The sequence below is a fragment of the Rana temporaria genome, chromosome 4 (assembly GCF_905171775.1).
Source record: "Rana temporaria chromosome 4, aRanTem1.1, whole genome shotgun sequence".
Taxonomy (NCBI): Eukaryota; Metazoa; Chordata; class Amphibia; order Anura; family Ranidae; genus Rana; species Rana temporaria.
Genome location: NC_053492.1, coordinates 432,782,156 through 432,804,537, shown reverse-complemented (window position 1 = coordinate 432,804,537; position 22,382 = coordinate 432,782,156). Strand labels below are relative to the sequence as shown.

The 22,382-nt window shown below is 41.8% G+C and overlaps 1 protein-coding gene across 1 annotated transcript in view; it reads right to left on the bottom strand.

Moving 5' to 3' along the window:
• USH2A (usherin) overlaps positions 1 to 22,382 on the bottom strand; it is a 1,018,338-nt gene that overhangs the window by 594,202 nt on the left and 401,754 nt on the right. The window contains exons 28-30 of the mRNA XM_040347840.1: positions 18,110 to 18,313; positions 14,223 to 14,303; positions 8,153 to 8,338 (exon numbers count right to left, since the gene is read on the bottom strand). Coding sequence (XP_040203774.1) covers positions 8,153 to 8,338; positions 14,223 to 14,303; positions 18,110 to 18,313 — 471 coding nt within the window. The remainder of the gene's footprint in view (positions 1 to 8,152; positions 8,339 to 14,222; positions 14,304 to 18,109; positions 18,314 to 22,382) is intronic.

Here is a 22,382-nt window from a genome sequence, read left to right as displayed (position 1 = left end):
GCTCAGCGGAGATCAACAGATTGATCCCTGCTGAGCAAGCATGGTCCATAAAAACGGACGTGCCACATAGCAAAGGGGCCTAAGGGGTCGATTTACTAAAACTGGAAAGTTCAAAATCTGGTGCAGCTGTGCATGGTAGACAAGCAGCCTCCAACTTCAGCTCGTTCAATTAGGCTTTGATCAGAAAAAAATGGTTTCTATGAAGAGTAGGTGACCCTACTGAAACCAATTTGGGGGCCCTCTTCATGAGCCCACCGCACAGAGGTGTCCGACATTTTCCTTACACACCCTCACTCTATATGGAATGTTAGTTATTAACAACATTGGTGATAGAATATCCAGCAACCATCCTTAGGCTGCGCCACAACCCCTACATTACATCACTTCTATCCTATTTCACACTCCTCCCTTGGGAGGTTTACTAGGGGGGCAGCAGCCCATACAGCCAAACCGTAGCGCGGAATCCAATACATTTTACCTTCTATGAAGAGCTGCACCAGATTTTGCACTCTCCAGTTTTAGTAAAACAACCCCAAAAGGTTAATACTGCAGTGAAAGCTGATTTTTTTTTATTTAAAATGCCTGGGTGGTAATTTATTTGTGTAAAAAAGCTAAAGATTGGCTTTAACATTTCAGTATATGTCTACATTCAGGTGATATATTCCATTTCTATATTTATAAAAAAAACATTAAAAATACTACAGCTCTTCTATAACAGATTGTGAACATATCTGTGTAAAGCATTGCTCCTAGGAATACAATAAACCACAGTATAAAACTGAGTGCTTCTAGGATATAATGACAAAGTTATTGCAGTATATCACAGCCTATCCTAAAAAATCTGCTTTCAAGACTTTGGTGCCCTCAATCAAAATTCCTTCTCTTAACATCTCCGTGCTGCTTAGCAAAAAATGTCAGATAATCCGTCAACTTCCATAGCCAAACTTATCCTGCTGAACCCCCCAACCCTGCTCCCCCTTTCTTAGAATTAGAAAATCAATTCAGTATAGAGGACTAGTTAAGCAGATTGATAGCAAGGTGTATTTGTACTAGGAGAAAACCATACTAAATTATTTTCACCGGACAATTTTAGTGATGTTGAGTCACCCTGTTTTTCTCCAAATCATAAATATATTTTATGGGGAAAAATTGTGGAGACGTAACCTGTATTTCATCTTTTACATGTGATAAAGTCCAAGGTTTGGACCTGTCAAGGACTAATTCCGCTATCATTTGCTATAGCAAAATAGCCACATTTTTCATCCCCGCGGCTCCGGTGGCGCACTTAAGAGGAGAAATAACCATACACAACGCACTTATATGTGTCACGGGCTGTTTGTTAACTTCACATTTAAAGAGTCTGTCTATTTAAAAGCTACAGAAAAATAACAATTAACACTTGAAGACTATTAGCTTGATTTGTACCAAAGATAAAAGTTTAAATGTACTTATGTGTTTGAGTAAAGTGCATTTCTTCTCTTTAAGCCTGAAAGTGCTGTATGCAATTTGGAAAAAATGGCTCTATAATATTAGGCTACATTTGCACTATATAGCAACAGTTCTGGCTGATGGGTAATCCAGAAATAATTTTGCGTTGCTCTATCCACTGTCCTTAAATTAGGCATAATCCAATCATTTTTGATACACAGTAAAACCTTGGTTTGAGAGCATTTTGCAAGACAAGCACAATTTTTTTAATACATTTTGACTTGATATACAAGCGATGTCTTGATATAAGAGTAGCGTCATGTCACAACTGAGTATGAAATAGAAGAGAGGGGCCTCTAAGTGTAGCAATATGGTTACATTTAATGAAGGTACAACCTTTAGCAACTCACATGGTTGATGATTAAAACAGGCACATCTAAGTATGAAGGTATTCGTTGTAAAGCTGTCCACATAGACCGTCCTCTTCACCACCCTTGATGCCGTCCCTTTCATCAGCAGTTCAGATCGGTCTACTGCAGGGTAGTCTTCCCGGTCACGATTGCAGTCTAACAGCGGTGAGGACGATGGTCTATGTGAATCGCTTTACCCCCGGACCCCTGCATACTTAGATGTGCCTCTTTAATCATCAACCATGTGAGTTGCTAAATGTTGTACCTTCATTAAATGTAACCATATTGCTACACTTAGAGGTGCTTCTCTTCTCTTTTATACTCTGTAGCCGCTGATGGATTTTGCGTGCAATCTCCTTAGGGAGGCTGCCATTTGTGGATGGACATTTACGGTTGCACAACTTATCATATTGCTATAACCTTCTTTATGGACTATAGACTGAAGAACTTATGAATAAATGGTTGTGGAACAAATCAATTGAGTTATTATTTCTTATGGGAAAATTTGCTTTGATACACAAGTGCTTTGGATTACAAGCATGCTTCCGAAATGAATTATCCTAATTCACATGGGGCAAATGAATCTGTCCCATGTGAGGGCCAAGTTTACCCACATCCCTGTGCAGGCAGTCCCATTGCTGTCAATTGGGATGCAACAGCTGCACAGATATAGCCACTGCTCCCAATGTGACACTGTGGTTGAAAAATACCTGTACATCCCCGTACGGGTAAAGAAGGCTCTCACACAGGGCATGGACCTGGAGCATATGCCCTGTGTCAACTAGGCTTAAGGCTTTATTGTACTACAGTGAGGGAAAAATCATTTAATCCCCTGCTGATTTTGCCCACTGACAAAGAAATGATCAGTCTATAATTTTAATGGTGAGTTTATTTTAACAGCGAGAGACAGAATAACAACAAAATAAATATCCAAAAAATGCATTTAGAAAAAGTAATAAATTGATTTGCATTTTAATGAGTGAAATGAGTATTTGATCCCCTATCCATCAGCAAGATTTTTCTATACAGGTAGCGAGCTGTGATTAGAAGCACTCTTTTGCCCTGTACACACGATTGGTTCATCCGATGAAAACAGTCTGATGGATTTTTTCATCAGATATCCGATGAAGCTGACTTTCATCAGTCTTGCCTACACACCATCAGTTAAAAAACCAATCGTGTCAGAACGCGGTGACGTAAAACACAACGACGTGCTGAGAAAAATTAAATTCAATGCTTCCGAGCATGCGTCGACTTGATTCTGAGCATGCGTTGGATTTCCCCACAGACGATCATTTTTTTAACCATCAGATCGTTTTAAAACAGGTTCTACGTTTTTTCACCGATGGGAAAAAAACAATGGAGCCCACACACGATCGGTTCGTCTGATGAAAACGGTTCAGACCGTTTTCATCAGCCGAACCGATCGTGTGTACGCGGCATTAAAGGGAGTGCTCCTAATTTCAGCTTGTTGCCTGTATAAAAGACTCCTGTCAACAGAAGCAATCATCCAATCATATTCCAATCTCTCCACCATGGCCAAGAACAAAGAGCTGTCTAAGAATGTCAGGGACAAGATTGTAGACCTACACAAGGCTGGAATGGGCTACAAGACCATCGCCAAGCAGCTTGGTGAGAGGATGACAACAGTTGGTGCGATTATTCACAAATGGAAGAAACACAAAATAACTGTCAATCTCCCTCGGTCTGGGGCTCCATGCAAGATCTCACCTCGTGGAGTTTCAATGATCAAGAGAATGGTGAGGAATCACCCAGAAGTACACGGGAGAATCTTGTCAATGATCTCAAGGCAGCTGGGACCATAGTCATCAAGAAAACAATTGGTAACGCACTACGCCATGAAGGACTGAAATCCTGCAGCACCCACAAAGTCTCCCTGCTCAAGAAAGCACATGTACAGGCCCGTTTGAGATTGACTGAACATCTTAGTGATTCAGAGGAGAACTGGGAGAAAGTGTTGTTGTCAGATGAGACAAAAATCGAGCTCTTTGACATTAAATCAACTCACTGTGTTTGGAGAAGGAGAAATGCTGCCTATGACCCCAAGGACACCATCCCCACCGTCAAACATGGAGGTGGAAACATTATGCTTTGGGGGTGTTTTTCTGCTAAGGGGCCAGGACAACTTCACTGCATCAGATTTGTACCATCAAATCTTGGTGGAGAACCTCCTTCCCTCAGCCAGGGCACTGAAAATTAGTCGTGAATAGGTATTTCAGCATGACAATGACCCAAAACACACACCAAGGCAAAGGAGTGGCTCAAGAAGAAGCATATTAAGGTCCTGGAGTGGCCTAGCCAGTCTTTAGACCCTAATCCCATAGAAAATATGTGGAGGGAGCTGAAGGTTTGAGTTACCAAACGTCAGCCTCAAAACCCTAATGACTTGGAGAGGATCTGCAAAGAGGAGTGGGAAAAAATCCCTCTTGAGATGTGTGCAAACCTGGTGGCCAACTTCAAGAAACGTCTGATCTCTGTGATTGCCAACAAGGGATTTGCCACCAAGTTCTAAATCATGTTTTGTAAAGGGGTCAAATACTTATTTCACTTATTAAAATGCAAATCAATTTATAACTTTTTGGAAATGTGTTTTTCTGGATTTTTGTTATTCTGTCTTTCACTGTAAAAATAAACCTACCATTAAAATAATAGACTGATTATTTATTTGTCAATTGGCAAACATACAAAATAAGCAGGGGGTCAAGTACTTTTTTCCCTCACTGTACTTACAGATTGGGTTGGCTTTTTGATTGCTCTAGTTCCTCCTTACCATAACCTGTATGGTTATACTCAGGGCTCAAGTCCTGCGGGAACGCGTGGGAACGGAGTTCCTGCACTTTTTTCACGGCAGGAACTCCGTTCCCTTTACAGGACTAGAGCATCCGAGCCGCCCGAGCCAATCCTTCACTAAGTGGCAATGCCCAGCTCGAGTCACTGTCAGGGGCAGGCGAACCTTAGTAATCCTTTATGTTACTGGCCGCATCCTGTATATGGATTCATCGGGTAGTGTGCGGGTATTCCGTCACTTCCTCGATGCCACAATGTCTCCTGGGAGCTTTTGTCATTGTTCCCAGGAGACATTGCGGAGGTCCGCCGTGAGTTATCGCGGGATTTAGAAAGAACTTGCTTAAAGTTCCCACGATAACTTACGGCAGACCTCCGCAATGTCTCCTGCATCGAGGAAGTGACGGAATACCCATACACTACCCGATGAATCCATATACAGAAAGCGGCCAGTAACATAAAGGATTACTAAGGTACAGTGGATCGAAAAAAAAAACATGCGGTTAAGTAATTATGCATATGAGCGTACCATTTTTTTTTATTTGGTGGGGGAGTGGATCTTGGGTGGGAGTTCCCACACTTTTTTCCCCAGGACTTGACCCCTGGTTATACTGTTGCACTGGGTCCCAAGCCCTACTCCATAGATGTCCTGTTTTCTGTAAACTGCATGGATGATGGGCAAAACGCCTGAAACAGCATTATACTGTTTGAAACTTTTGAATTTACATCTAGATGATGGGGCATAAAGCAATGATTTGCATGGCTCTACCTATTATTAGGAATATACCTCTTATTTTTTAGATAAGTGGTGGAATGTGACAGGTCAATACTTCCTGTTATAGGAAGGCTTTACTTAACTACCATTTTGGCAATATAAAGGTTAAGAATATCAAAATGTGATTAAAATGCACCTCTTCCAGGAAGATAGAAAAAGGACTATTTGAAACTACCTGGATGTCTAAAAGTTTAAAACCCGAACCACGTCCCACAATTGAGAGAATATGGAGAGAATGCCCCAGGGATTGTATGGGTAAGGGTTGAGTAACGAGTATAAGGATAGTAAGTAGGTAAATAATTACATTTTTGTATAAAATTTATAAACAAATAAAGTGTACATAAAAGACATTGTTATAAAAGCAATAACAGTGGTTATATTACAAGTTTCATATACAGCTGAATTCTGAGTTATAGGAGAAAATCTCAAGATAAGGGACCAAAATCAATCATATGATAATCAGAGAACCCAACATGTTTCGGAGTTAATTGTTAAATTCTTTCTTCAGGGTTTTAAGATAGGCTGTATAGTCTAGTATACAAGTAAATGCAAAATAATTACTTGAATATAATGAGTATGCAAAGGATGGGAAGATAGCGTACTGCTCTGTGCCAAACTTCCTGTAACCTGAATAGTAGTCCCCCATCAGAATTTTAAATAATATTAGCCTTTGAGAGACAAAAATAGCCAAGATAGACTAGATAAGACACTCTATTGTCGTTACATAGCCACCCCACATAGCAACAATATACTGTGTCTGTATATATATATATATATATATATATATATATATATATATATATATATATATATATATACACTGTACAGTATACTGTATAAATATAGTAGAAAATCATATTTAATTATAGTTAAATCAGTAAATGCCATAAGCACTGGCAGGTATTGTATGTACAAGAAATATACACAGTGGAACCTCGGAATGCGAGTAACACAGTTAACGAGCGTTTCGCAATACAAGCACTGTATTTAAAAAAATCGTGACTCAGTTTGCGAGTGTTGTCTCACAAACAAGCACGATTCAGGCCTAAGCGGTGTGCTGTACCGCTTTTGGCCTGAGGTGGGGGCGCTGAAGCTGAGCAGAGCCAAACGGCGCCAATCGGCACCGTTCGAAAATGCAGTTAAAGGCCCGAGGACAGCACGGCTGAACTTGGCAAATCTCGGGTAGGAAGTCTTTCCGAGGTTTGGCGAGGTCAGCCGAAGTGTCCTTGGGCCTTTTGGGCTATTTCCGAGGCTCACGGGCGCCCCTCCGCCTCTGGCCGCATTCAGTATTGCATCCCATTGAAGTCAATGTGGAACAAATTATTTTCGTTTCCATTGACTTCAATAGGGAAACTCGCTTTGATATGTGAGTACTTTGGATTACGAGCATACTCCTGGAATAGATTATACTCATAATCCGAGGTTCCACTGTATTACAATTATTATCAAAAAGAAGTGGGGCAGCACATCAGCTAAGTGATTAGCACTTCCACATGGCAGCACTGGGACCACTGGTATGAATCTCAACAAAGACACTACCTGCCTGGAGTTTGAATGTTCTCCCTGTGCCTCCCACCCTCTAGAGACATGCTGGTAAGTAGATTGGCTCCTGTCTAAATTGGACCTTGTTTGTGTATGTATGAATGTGAGTTAGGGACCTTAGATTGTAAGCTCCTTGAGAGCAGGGACTGATGTGGATTTACAATATTAATGTAAAACGCTGTGTAAATTGTTGGCACTACATATGTACCTGTAATAATTAGAAGGAAGAGTATTGTTTTTGTAGCTTGTCTATGACTCAGGGAAGCCTCCTGGCTTATATGAGGATGGTTCTCAGCCTAGGTCTCTCATAATATTATAGATTCATTTGTAGGAATGTCTGGAATGAATATGTTAGTGTTAAAGGAGTCGTAAAGGAAAAACATTTTTTGCCTAAAATTAATGTCTGAAAGGTAGACAGAATAGTGTAATGATTCTGTTAAAAAATGAGTAAATACCTATTAAATTCCTTCATCTATATCACCTCCGGCGTTCTAGTTTCTATTCTCTCATTCACTTCCTGGTTTGCATCGTTCGTTCATGTAAGAGCTACATTTCCCAGTATGAATTGCGGCACGCCCAGTAATTCACACCTCCTTGAGGTCTCTAACACGTAGAGAGCGTCCTGCCACACAGATGTAGTTCCCAGGAGGGGGTGAGTACGTTACTGACCTGACCACTGCAGTAAACCCTCCCGTCATGGTGGTCAGTAAAATCAGACAGGTAGGAAGTGAACAAAACAGAGAAGAAATAAAGCAACTTCTGAGCAAAAACGAACAATGTGGAAGTGAAAAGAGTAATATGTCTGCAGGTAAAGGATGCTTATTATGAAAAAAATGTTTTTCCTTTACAACCCCTTTAAGTTAGAGAGATAATAAGTTAGAGAGTAGGGAATCGACAATCCACTGAGCCAGGTTTACAAAATGCTACAAAATGCTTCCTATCATGCTACAGCAAAAATGTAACAACAGTTTTGTGGGAAGTCTGCTGCTCCTCAGGATCCTTGGTAAAAAAGGGAGGTGCTGTTGGGCATTCTTGACCATATGTAAAGTGGAACCTGAAGCTGGCAAACCACTCCCCCTCCTTACCAGTAATGCCTGGTCCAGGTGATTTGGCTCATTGGTGTCCATGCAAAACCAACACAACAGGTTTGGCTGGAGCCAAACCTATCAAGCTTATAATAAGAAAAACTTACCAATGAGGTGGCTGGTATCGGGAAACTGAGCACTTGCTGTAGATATATTAGGATTGTTCTCCGGAATTGCTTTCAAAATGTAGCGCTCAATTACTCCTCTGATCCCAGCTGGACTGTCCCAGGTCACCTCAACGCTGCGTCCGCTTACACTGAGAACTCTTAGGGGAGCTTGCCCATTCACTGGAACTGGAGGTAAAAAATACCAGAAATATTAGGACAGACACTTGCATAGTAAGAATATTTTTTAAAATAAACTATCAATTATCTGTTGCTATTTTAAAACACTTGTTTGCATTACATTATTTTTACTGTTTTAAATACAGATTGGGACATTCGTCAAGACAATTAGAAGCATGGTTAGATGTATATCAGGCTACCATTTAACAATATCAATTGTTAATTCACCTATTCATAAATAAAGCTGTGGCCTTGTCCCTTTTCCAACTTTATCAGCCCCTGTGTACATTTTGGGAAAGGTATTGTTTTTTTTAGTTGGTCGTGGCTGAGCATAGTAACAAACAGATGGTCCCTGTCCCCACCTATGACTGACCTTCACAGCAAGGAGCACATGGAAGGGAAAAAGCATGGAAGACAAAACCAGAGAAAATTCCCAGCTCAACTAACCAACCAGTCTGCTTACCAATCAAATTACACATAACAGTATGTGTTAAAAACAGGGATTTAGGGCCAGATTCACAGAAGAGATGCAACGGAGTATCTCTGATACTCCGTCGTGTCTCTCAGAGTATCTATGCGACTGATTCATAGAATCAGTTACGCATAGATAGCCCTTAGATCCAACAGGTGTAATTGTCTTACACCGTCGGATCTTAGGATGCAATACCGCGGCCGCCGCTGGGGGGAGTTTGCGTCGTATTCCAGCGTCGGGTATGCAAATGAGGTTTTACGGCGATCACAACGGTTTTTCGCGTTCGGTACGTCATCGCTAGTCTAGTTTCCCATCGCAAAGTTAGTCGTCGTTTTACCTGCCCTAACTTTACACAGCCCATGTTAAAGTATGGCCGTGTTTCCCGCGTCGAATTTCAATTTTTTTTTTTCTTGCGTAAGACGTCCGGGAATACGAAAGTACGCTACGCACGTCGCCGTTCAAAAAAATGACGTCACTTCGCGAAAAGCACGGCGGGAATTTCAAAACGGAGCATGCGCAGTAGGTCCAGCGCGGGAGCGCGCCTAATTTAAATGGCACACGCCCCTTTGAATTACGCGGGCTTACGCCAGAGGCCGCCGGCGTAAGTTTTCACGCAAGTGCTTGGTGAATCAGGCACTTGCGATGAAAACTTGCGGCGGTGTAACGTATCTACGATACATTACACCGCCGCGATTCTACGTGAATCTGGCCCTTAGTTAGTAGGCATGTGCACACTGAAATATTTTGTTTTGGAATTTCGTTTTCATCGGAAAAATACATTTTATTTAGTTACTTCCAAAATGTGTTTTTATTTATTTTGTTTCGTTAAAAAATGCAATAGTCCAAAAATCTGAATTAATTAAAATCGAATCTGTCATTGAAGGCTTATGGTGTCCGTCGAATGTTCTAAGAAGATTTGACGAAGCAGCTAAACTTTACGACCCGCAATTGTACATTTCCGGTCTAATGCTCCGCCCATAAACTATAGTAGGATTCTAATGTTGTATGACTAGCAATAATTACATGTATTAATTATTATTACTAGTCAAACTATATTAGAATTCTTCTATAGTCTTTGGGTGGAGCATTTGACCATAAATGTCTGTTTGTGGCGATCGTATGTTTTTAGCTGCTTCGTCGAATCTTCATGTCTCTATGATGTTGAATCTTGGACTAATAGAGTTAGGTTAGGCACATTTAACCGCAGGTTCGACACAGAGCGCTATTGTCACTGTCATGTCAAATCTTATATTGAACTGTTGTTGCAACGAAACGAAAATAAAGCATTTTTTTTTATGTCAGATCTTTCGGATTTAGGATTCTGCGCGTCCGTTATCGTTTGTTAAAATGAAGACGAAAATCCCAGAAATTCGGATACAAATAAATTCGGACGAAAACAAATGCACATGTTTATTAGTTAGCACACATTAGCAAACACATGGATCATCTGCAAGACCTCTTCACGACACCCTGTATCACTTTGCAGTCCTAACCTTCTAAATTTATGAGGGTCTTCACAAAAGAAGCACATACATTCTAACAGATAGATAAGGGGTAGGTGGGCCTGGAGGTAGCCCAATCCTCCTTAAAGGCACAGGGACACATTGGACAGCCAGCACATAGCACAATGGCAGCAAAGGTGCCCAGTGTGTCCCCTAACCAGCAATCATGCACAAATGCGTGTTGTCTTGTGCTGTGTAAATAACATTTTGCAGCTCCATTGAAACCTGTAAATTGGATGATGGCATTTTGTTAAAGGTAAATGGGTTGTCTTATAGCAAAGCATGTTAAACCGTGATTTACCGCATGTTAACGTACATACGGTAATGCACCACAAAATACTAAACAGGCTCCTGATCTGTTCTCACATATTTACAAACATAGCAATGGTTGAACTCTAAAATAATTAGCTATATATTACTCTTTCTAAACACATCTGACACGTTCATATTTTGAGCGTATCAAGACACAAAAGCGTGCGAAACGAGCTATTGTTGCTCTTCCAAGTTTCATTTTTCATGTATTGAATGTCTTTAAATCCAATTAAACAGCGGAGTCAAGGCATGGAACATGAGAAATATGGATACATTAATGAGTTTGCAACCTCGAATTTAGCTTAATCTCTTATTCAAGCCCTTCGCATAGAATTCATTTTTAATCAACGCAGAAAAAAAAAAGTATAGAAAATGAAGATGTTTAAAAGGGAAGATGAACTGAGAATGGTACATCCCGCCATTTGCTAATAGAAAAAAAGCCATCAATTACATATAACCTTTAAGTATTTATTAGATATCACAATACGATGTGAAAGGTCTGCGTAGAAAGAATTTTGGAGTGGTGGTGGAGGAAAGCTCAAAGTATTTCTGGCAAGATCATGGATGAGCAGTTTACACTCAAGCTCCAGAATCTCCAGAATCGCGTCAGGAAAAAAAAACATATTTTTTCCTGAGGAGATTCTTGGCAAGAATCTCTTGCCGGCCGAGTGTACAGACACTCCATTCAAAAGAACCGCCGTTCTTTTGAATGGCACGAACGTGGTGACGTCATTGACTATGATGAGCATGCACTTGTCACATTCAAAGCCGTCGACGCAATCTTGCTACACCCTACCTATGCCCTGGAAGCTACCGCGCATATGTCAAAGTCATTTCAAGCATGTGCGGGTTTCCATGGAGAGGTAAGTATACACACGCTCGGGTTTCTTGGCGGGAAAACACTGCCGAGAATCTCACAACGAGAAAATAGAGAACATGTTCTCTATTTTTCTCGTCTAGATTCTGGGCAGTTTTCTTGACAAGAAACCTGAAACCTCGTGCACACGCTCGGTTTACTCGACAAGAAAGCTCTGCCAGCAGTTTTCTTGCCGTTTCTTGCCGAGAAAACCGAGTGTGTGTACGAGGCTTCAGTCTTAGGCCATCCATAGACAGTTTTTATCTTGGCCAGTTCAGCAGGAACCGCTGTGCATGGGCAGGCTGAATGTACCAAGTTGATCAATCGAGCGTTCATCATGGGTACAAACAGCTTGCCCGAGGCGCGCGCACGCCCGCCGCTCACCCCCGACTCCTGTGCGTGTGCCCGGCAGGCGCGATCGCTGCCGGGCACACGCGATCTTCTCGTTACAGAGCGAGAACCGGGAGCTGTGTGTGTAAACACACAGCTCCCGGTCCTGTCAGGGAGAGAAATGCTGATCTTCTGTTCATACAAAGTATGAACAGAAGATCAGTCATTTCCCCATGTAAGTCCACCCCCCCCTACAGTTAGAACACACCCAGGGACATACTTAACCCCTTCCCCACCCCCTATTGTTAACCCCAGTGGCATTTTTATAGTAATCCAATACATTTTAATAGCACTGATCACTATAAAAATCCCAAAAATGTGTCAAAAGTGTCCGAAGTGTCCGCCATAATGTTGCAGTACCGAAAAAAAAAAATCGCTGATCGCCGCCATTACTAGTAAAAAAAAATAATAAAAATACCCCCTATTTTGTAAACGTTATAAATTTTGCGCAAACCAATCAATAAACGCTTATTGCGATTTTTTTTGACGAAAAGTATGTAGAAGAATACGTATCGGCCTAAACTGAGGGAAAAAAACGCTTTTTTATATATTTTTGGGGGATATTTATTATAGCAAAAAGTAAAAAATATACATTTTTTCAAAATTTTTGCAAAAATAAAAAACCGCAGAGGTGATCAAATACCACCAAAAGAAAGCTCTATTTGTGGGGAATAAAGAACGGCAATTTTGTTTGGGAGCCACGTCGCACGACCGCGCAATTGTCAGTTAAAGCAACACAGTGCCGAATCGCAAAAAGTGCTCTGGTCTTTGACCAGCAATATGGTCCGGGGGTTAAGTGGTTAAACAACATTTCTAATCATATGAAGTTAATCGCAAGAGTCCCCCTTTACATCAGAGTCCGCAGAGTTCCCCTTTAACAACTGAATTTGCAGAGCTCCCCTTTAACTTTGTAAGGGGGGACTCTGCAGACTCTGATGTAGGGGAGAACTCTGGGGACTCTGACATAAGGGATGCTCTGGGAATCCTGATTTAACCTCCCTGCCGGTATTCCCAAGTCTGGCTCGGGGTGGAAATCCAGTATCATTAGCAGTATCCCCGAGTCAGACTTGGGATTGCATCGCAGTATCCAGGCAGAGTTTACTTACCTTGTCCCCTGGATCCTGCAATGTCTCCCTGCTGTGTAAACAAGCTGTGTCCTCCTCCGCTCGATTCACAGTGCCGCCGATCTCCGTTCCCTGCGACGTTACAACGCACAGGGGTGAAGATTGGCGCCAAATTCAAAAAAATAAAAACACAGTACACATACAGTACGCTGTAATCTTACTGTATAAGCACCAAAAATCTGAAAGAATCATACCGCCAGGGAGGTTAAGGGGGAACACTGAGAACTCTGATTCAAGGGGAACACTGTGGCTTCTGGTTTAAAGGGGAACTCTGATGTAAGGGGTGCTCTGAGAAACCTGATTTACCTTATGTCGCGTACACACGATCAGTTAATCCGATGAGAAAGGTCTGATGGACCGTTTTCATCAGACCAAACCAATCGTGTGTGGGCGCCATCGGTTATTTATCCATCGGATAAAAAAATTGAAACTTGTTTTAAAATTAACCGATGGATATCTAACCGATAGAAAAAAAACGATCGTCTGTAGGCACGTCCATCAGTTAAAAATCCATGCATGCTCAGACTAAATTAGGGGAGGGGAGCGCTCGTTCTTGTAAAACTAGCGTTCGTTTTGGAGATAGCACATTCATCACGCTGTAACAAACAGAAAAGCGCAAATCGTCTTTTACTAACACAAAATCAGCTAAAGCAGCCCCAAGGGTGGCGCCATTGGATTTGAACTTCCCCTTTATAGTGCCGTCGTACGTGGTTTACGTGACCGTGTTCTGACACGATCGGTTCATTAACCGATGGTGTGTAGGCACGACTGACCATCAGTCAGCTTCATCGGGTTAACTGATGGAAAAATCCATCAGACCGCTCTCATCGGATTGACCGGACGTGTGTACAGGGCATAAGTGTACTCACTCAGAGGCAGGAGAAAGAAGGGGGGGCTTCAGTCACAGACAGGAGTGGATGGTGAGCTCACTCACCCCTTGGCAGTCAACACCTCTCATCCATGTATCTGCGACTGATATGCTTCAAATTTGTTGCCCCCACTTTACTTTTCTGAGGCACAGTGCCAGGGATTGGAGTGTGGGCAGACACAGAGGGGTAGGGGCGGGAGGAAAAGGAGCAGATCAACCCTCTCTACTCTCCCCTCAGTGTGTGTGTGAGATGGGGGGGGGGGGGGTTGTTAGTGTTGGCTTTTGACCAGGTAACTTTCACTGCTTTTCATACACAGTCACATAGGTGTGGCAGATTGATTCTATGCACATTACATTTTCTATACTCACATGCAGCTTTAGAGCGACCTCTGATCCAATCGCTAGCTCCGGATCCTCCTTCATTGTATGCAATCACCCTGTACAAGTATTCTGTAAAGAAGGATAGAGATGTTAATATAAATCTATATAGATATCAGGTGGGCTAATGTAATGAGTTATATGATGTTATCGAGGAAAAGACAAGTGTATTATGTTTATGTAAAACCCCATATTACCATATTGGAGTGACGGGTCCAGGAGCAGGTAAATGAAGCTGTTTGGACATTTTGCTTGAGCATTTCATGAGAGGTGATTCAGGTATGTGCAGGTGATGGAAGAACCCACACAGACATAGATGGGCCAGGAGAAATTCAGCCTAGCCTGGGAACGCAAAAACTAAATGGGAATGTATAGTCATTTATACGTGTTTTATTTTTTATGTTCATGAGTTTAAAAAATAAAATAAAAAATATATATACAGTGAAACCTCGGATTGCGAGTAACGTGGTTAACGAGCGATTCGCAATACGGGCTCTGTATTTCTAAAAATCCTAACTCGGTTTGCCAGTGTTGTCTTGCAAAACAAGCAGGATCCAGGCCAAAGCAGTGTGCAGTACTGCGTTTGGCCTCAGGTAGGGGGGGGGGCACCAGAGCCGAGGCGATCGGAGCTGAACGGCGCAGTTCGGAAATGCTCGAAAAATGCTTTCCAGCCGTTTCCAAGGCTCTCTGGCACCCCCACCTCTGGCCACATGCGGTATTGCATGCTATTGAAACAAATTATTTTAGTTTCCATTGACTTCAATGGGGAAACTTGTTTTCGAAAAGCGAGTACTTTGAATTACAAGCATTCTTCTGGAACAGATTATGCTCGTAATCCGAGGTTCCACTTATATATATATATATATATATATATATATATATAATATTAGGAACCTGGGATTCTAAAGCCATCCACTAGGAGTTGTGATAATTCCCTTCATGGGACATCTACATGCCGACGGACTGATGTTAACCCCTCCTCATCTGGATTCAGCAGTGGTATCGTTGTACACATTTTTATACCAGTATCATACTTAGCTACATGATTTTATGACTGCTTTTGCTACCGTTTGGTATTACTCGCACCATTTTTACTGTTTATGTAGCTACATTTTGCTTTTCTATCTCCAGTGCAATATTTATTTTGTTACCTACTTGAAGACTATAAATGTTTTAATGCTATTCCCATCGATCGCTGCCTGTGTGTGTTTTTGTATCCTGCTATCCATTTTTCCAGTGGTTGGTAGCTGCACTGGATACAAGCCTGCAAGGAGATCAGCTAAAAGTAGTTGGATCTGTATGTGTGTTATAATTAATCAAAATTAGTCGATTAATCGATAAAAAAAAAAAATCCATTAATCGAACACAAACATTTTAATCAGTAACAGCCCTAATATATATGTAGTGAGTGTACAGCTTGTACCTAAACCCTATTGAGCATCTGTGGGGAATCCTCAAATGTAAGGTGGAAGAGCGCAAGGTCTCTAACATCCACCAGCTCTGTGATGTCATCATGGAGGAGTGGAAGAGGACTCCAGTGGCAACCTGTGAAGCTCTGGTGAACTCCATGCCCAAGAGATTTAAGGCAGCACTGGAAAATAATGGTGACCACTCTGGGCCCAATTTGGACATTTTTTTCACTTAGGGGTGTATTTACTTTTGTTGCCAGTGGTTTAGACATGAATGGCTGTGTGTTGAGTTATTTTGAGGGGACAGCAAATGTACACTGTTATACAAGCTGTACACTCACTACTTTACATTGTAGTAAAGTGTCATTTCTTCAGTGTTGTCAGAAGATATAATAAAATATTTACAAAAATGTGAGGGGTGTACTCACTTTTGTGAGATACTGTGTGTGTATATATAGATATATATAATTTTTTTTAATATGATAAATGTAAAATAATGAATATAAATATTTTACTATAACATTTACAGCTAAAAGATTGAGTTTAGTTTCACCTTCACCCTTTTTACCTCTCTATTCTTAGCCTTTTTGCTTAAAAAAAAAATGAAAAAAATCTTGTTTTTTTTTACCACGCTCAGTAGCTCAAGCCTTAATTCACAAACACAACTGAATGAGCCAGATAAGTAACTCTTCCCCTCCCTCTCCGTCTGTTTAGACATGTCTCTGAAGTTCCAATCCAATAGAGAGCATGCGATATAGGGCAATAGACTGAGAAACCACTGAATCCACATGATCAGCTTGGCAGCCAGCATTTTCAGAACAAGATGTCAGCTAATAGATGGAGTATAGTTTCATCTTCACCCTGTTTACCTCTCTATTCTGAGCCTTTTTGCTAACACCCCCCCCCCAAAAAAAAACAAGAATTTTTTTTTTTTTTTTACAGCGCTCAGTAGCTCAAGCCTTAATTCACAAACACAACTGAATGAGTCAGAGAAGTGACTCTTCCCCTCCCTCTCCCTGACTGTTTAGACATGTCTGTGGAGTTCCAATCCAATAGAGCAGGGATATGCAATTAGCGGGCCTTCAGCTGTTGCAAATCCCATCATGCCTCTGCCAATGGGTGTCATTATTGTGGCTTTCAGAGTCTTGCTATGCCTTATGGGACTTGTAGTTCTGCAACAGCTGGAAATCGGCTAATTGTACATCCCTGCAGTATCCAGATACAGTATATGGCCCGGATTCACATATATCGGCACATATTTATGCGAGCGTAGCGTATCTAATATACGCTACGGCAACGCAGCGCACAGAGGCAAGCACTGGATTCACAAGCACTCGCTCCCACTCGCTCTTAAAGATACGCTGGGTTTCCTCGGTGTAAGCCAGCGTAGGTGGGAGTGGGCGTGAGCCATGCTAATGAGGCGTGACCCCATGCAAATGATGGGGCAAGCGCCATAGAAGTACTTAAAATGAACGGCGCATGCGCCGTCCCATGGCCGCATCCCTGTGCGCATGCTCAGAATCACGTCGGATCTACTCCCTAAGATACGACAGATCACTGCCTACGACGTGAACGTAACCTACGCCTAGTCATATTCACGTACAATGTAAACGACAAAATATACAACGGCTTGTGTTTCCTGGTCCATACCTTTGCATGGGTTGCGCCTCCTATATGGGGAATAACTTTACGCCGGACGTACGACTTACGCAAACCGCGTATATTATGCGCCGGGCGCAAGTACGTTCGTGAATCGGCGTATCTCCCTCATTTGCATATGTGCATAGAAAATCAATGGGAGCGGAAAATGCGCCCAGTGTAAATATGCGCCCACGATACGACGCGTAGACAAGTTACGTCGGTCGTAGGAAGCCTATTTTTAGGTGTATCTCAGATTGTGGGCACGGCGCTCAGATACGACGGCGCATAGATAGACTTATGCGGCGTATCTCGAGATACGTCGGCGTAAGTGCTTTGTGAATCCGGGCCTAAGGCAATAGACTGAGACACCACTGGATTAGCTTGGCAGCCATCATTTTCAGAACAAGATGTCAGCAATGAAAGCCAAAGTGTGAATACTACCATGCGTTGTAGAGATTGAGAGATAGACAGGAGGAGCTAAAGTTAGCAGCAGGTGAGACATTATCCAACACACTTTGAATTGTTGGGTGGAACTAAGAATTTTCCCACCGCTGCTGGAAGAACAGATACTGGTAATCTTTTACAAGGTGGGTCTATTTGATTTTTGTTGTCATCGCCAATGACAGGGCCACATAAAAAAATTGCAAATACGCATTACGTTTTGCTTATAGATGCATTGTTTTATTCATTGTCTTAATTTGTGAGAGTTCATCTACTATTGTTTTGGCATCTAGAAAATATTCCAAGTCACATTAAGCATCTCTACTGATAATATGGAATTAAGAATTTTGTAGATGCCACTGATGAGGAGTGATTTCCTTTCTGTACCTTTGAAGGGTTGCAGGCTGTGATCACGAGCTGTTTCCTCTCCCCCTCTATAGACTATGATGGAGTCATTCCCTCTGCAGTTAACGGAGCTGTCAGTTGATGGGCAGCCATCCAGATCGACTCTGACAGCGGTGCTGGACACAGATGCAATGTTAACAACAACACCGTGTGTAAATCGGATATCTTTCATGCAGCCACCAAAACCTGCAAATACAATACAATCGATACTGTGTTCTTCCCTTGGAGTTCAGAAATACAAAGATTATTATGTTTACATCAAGGAAACTACAGAGTGTTTTCAGTAAACATATTATATATTATGTTTTTATTGTAACATTTTTTAACCACTTGAGCTCCAGAAGGTTTTACCCTCTTTTAGCTAGATTCAGGATGGCGAGCGCATAGTTGCGGCGGCGTAGCGTATGGCATTTACACTACGCCGCCGTAAATTAGCGAGGCAAGTACATGATTCACAAAGTACTTGCATGCTAAGTTACGGCGGCGTATCGTAAATCGGGCGAGCGTAAGGGCGGCTAATTCAAATTCGGCTGAGGGGACGTGTTTTATGTTAATGGGGCTTGACCTGACGTAATTGACGTATTTTACGAACGGCGCATGCGCTGTCCGCCTACATATCCCAGTGTGCATTGCGTCAAAGTACGCCACACGGTCCTATTGATTTCGACGTGGACGTAAATGACGTATAAACTCTATTTACGGACGACTTACGCAAACGACGTAAAATTTTCAAATTTCGACGCGGGAACGGCGGCCATACTTAACATTACTATTCCAGCTATTTGATGGAATAACTTTAGGCCTGATAATGCGTTATGTAAACGGCGTATCTGTACTGCGTCTGCCGGGCGTATGTTCGTGAATAGGCGTATCTAGTGATTTACATATTCTACGCCAACCGCAATGGAAGCGCCACCTAGCGGTCAGCCTAAATATTGCACCCTAAGATAGGACGGCGCAAGCCGTCGTATCTTAGATAGGTTTAAGTGTATCTCAGTTTGAGCATACACTTAAACCTAGGACAGCGCAAATTCCGAGTTAGGTCAGCGTATCTACTGATACGCCGGCCTAACTCTTACTGAATCACCCTATCTATGACCAGGGCATTTTTTGCTATTCAGCACTACTTTAAATGGCGATTGCACGGTCATGCAACACTGTATGCAAATTTAATTTATATTCATTTATTAACACAAAGAGAGCTTTCTTTTGGTGGTATTTGATCACCACTAGATTTTTTTTTATTATTATATAAATGAAAATTAGAAAATTATGGGGGGGGGGGGGGAAACAATGTTTTCTACTTTCTACGATACAACATATTTTTCATGTCACTTGCAAAGAACATCAGAGAGCCATCTTCTCTAGACCCATTCAAATTAAATCTAAAAACTGTTTTCTTTAGACAAGCTTTGATGCACTGTAATTGTCATTTTTTTTCTTGTCTTATTCTGTGTATTTCTTGTGTTTTCTTTGTAAAGCGCTTGGAGAAGTTACAGTGCCTTGAAAAAGTATTCATTACTCCTTGAAATTTTCCACATTTTGTCATGTTACAACCAAAAACGTAAATGTATTTTATTGGGATTTCACATGATAGACCAACACAAATTGGCACATAATTGTGAAGTGGAAGAAAAATTATAAATAGTTTTTTTTTTTTAAATTATAAATAAATATGTTAAAAGTGTGTTTGTGCATTTGTATTCAGCCCCCTTTACTCTGATACCCCTAACTAAAATCGAGTGGAACCAATTGCCTTCAGAAGTCACTTAATTAGAAAATAGAGTCCAAATGGGTGTAATTTAATCTCAGTATAAATACAGCTGTTCTGTGAAGCCCTCAGAGGTTTGTTAGAGAACCTTAGTGAACAAACAGTATCATGACGGCCAAGGAACACATCAGAGAGGTCATAGATAAAGTTGTGGAGAAATTTAAAGCAGGATTGGCTAATTAAAAATAGATGGAAAGAGTATGGCACAACTGCTAACCTACCAAGACATGCCTATCCACCTAAACTGACAGGCTGGGCAAGGAGAGAATTAATCAGAGAAGCAGCCAAGAGGCCCATGGTAACTCTAGAGGAGCTACAGAGATCCACATCTCAGGTGGGAAAATCTGTCCACAGGACAACTATTCCACAAATCTGGCCTTTATGGAAGAGTGGCAAGAAACATGTGGAAGAAAGTGCTCTGGTCAGATGAGAACAAAATTCAACTTTTTGGCCTAAAAGCAAAATGCTGTGTGTGGCGGAAACCTAACACTGCACATCACCCTGAACACACCATCCCCACCTTGAAACATGATGGTGGCAGCATCGTGTTCTGGGGATGCTTTTCTTCAGCAGGGACAGGGAAGCTAGTCAGAGTTGATGGGAAGATGAATAGAGCCAAATACGGGGCAATCTTAGAAGAAAACCTGTGATGACGCGTACACACGATCATTTTTCGGCATGTAAAAAACAATGTTTTTCAGCATGTAGAAAAAAATTATGTTTTTTCCAACTTCATCATTAAAACGACGTTGCCCACACACGATCGTTAAAAAAAAATGCTCTAGCAAAGCGCGGTGACGTACAACATGTACGACGGCACTATAAAGGGGAAGTTCCATTCGGATGACGTCGCCCTTTAGTTGATTCCGTGTTAGTAAAAGACGATTCGTGCTTTTCTGTCTGTTACAGCATGATGAATGTGCTTACTCCATTACGAAAGCTAGTTTTACCAGAACGAGCGCTCTCATCTCATAACTTGCTTCTGAGAATGCGCGGGTTTTTCACGTTGTTTTGGCCACACACGATCAATTTTTACAACCTGGAAAACGACATCGTTTAGAACGTCGTTAAAAAATGCAGCATGTTTGAATTTTTTTTTTGTCGTTTCACAGAACCCGAAAAATTATGTGAAGCCCATACACAATCATTTTAAATTACATTTTTTAAAAACGTCGTTTTTTACATGCCGAAAAATTATCGCGTGTACACGGCATTAGAGTCTGCAAAATACTTGAGACTGGGGAGGTTCACCTTCCAGCAGGACAACTGCCCTAAACATACAGCCAGAGCTACAATGAAATGGTTTAGATCAAAGCATATTCATGTGTTAGAAAAGCCCAGTCAAAGACCAGACCTAAATCCAATTGAGAATCTGTGGCAAGACTTGAAAATTGCTGTTCACAGACGCTCATCCAATCTGACAGAGCTTGAGCTATTTTGCACAGAAGAATGGGAAAAAATGTCACTCTCTAGATGTGCAAAGCTGGTAGAGACATCCCCAAAAAGACTTGCAGCTGTAATTGCAGCAAAAGGGGGTTCTACAAAGTATTAACTCAAAAGGACTGAATACAAATGCACGCCACACGTTTCACATAATTATTTGTAAAAAAAATTGAAAACTAGCAAGCAATTTTAAATTAAATGTCTTCCTTTAGAAATGTCCTTTTGCTGAGGCACAGTAAAACACATGAGACAGATGCACCACTTTACAGGCAGACTAAGGGGACTTTGTTCCTGCAAATTGCAGTAGGTGTACGTCGGCTCCTTAGGGTTTAGAACCATAGCCGGTGCGCGCGCTCTGCGCAGCAGCGGCCGCGATGACCGCCGGCCACCTGCGATTGCGGGAAAGAGAGCCAGAATGAGTATCTGTCAATGTAAATAGACAGACCCCCGTTATGAAGCCTCGTACACATGTCCGGTTTTCTCTGCAAAAAAAGCAAGAAATCTGCTTCTTGCCGAGATTACCATTCGTATGTACAAGGCTTTCAGGTTTCTCATCTGGAAATCTGGCCAGAATCTTGACGAGAAAAAAAGAGAACCTGCGCTCTTTTTTCTCGTCGAGATTCTTGTTGGCCTGTTTCCTGACGAGAAACCCGACAGTGTGTATACTTACCTGTCGCCGTGGAAACCCGTGCATGCTCGAAATGACTTTGACGCATGCGCGGTAGCTTCCACGCCATAGGTAGGGTAAAGCAAGATGGCGGCGACGGCATCGAATGTGACGAGCGCATGCTCGTCGTACGAAATTACGTCACCGTGTTCATGCCTTTCAAGAGAACCGCAGTTCTTTTAAAAAAGGTCAGTGTGTACACTCGTGCATCAAGAGATTCTTGCCAAGAACCTCGTCAGGGAAAACAACGGGTTTTTCCTGAAGAGATTCTTGCCGTGTGTACAGGGCCTGACAGGGGAGGAGAGAGAGATCTGCTGTTCCTAGTGATCAACAATTCCAGCAGCAGAAGCTAATAAAAGTTTATTCCTCTCAGT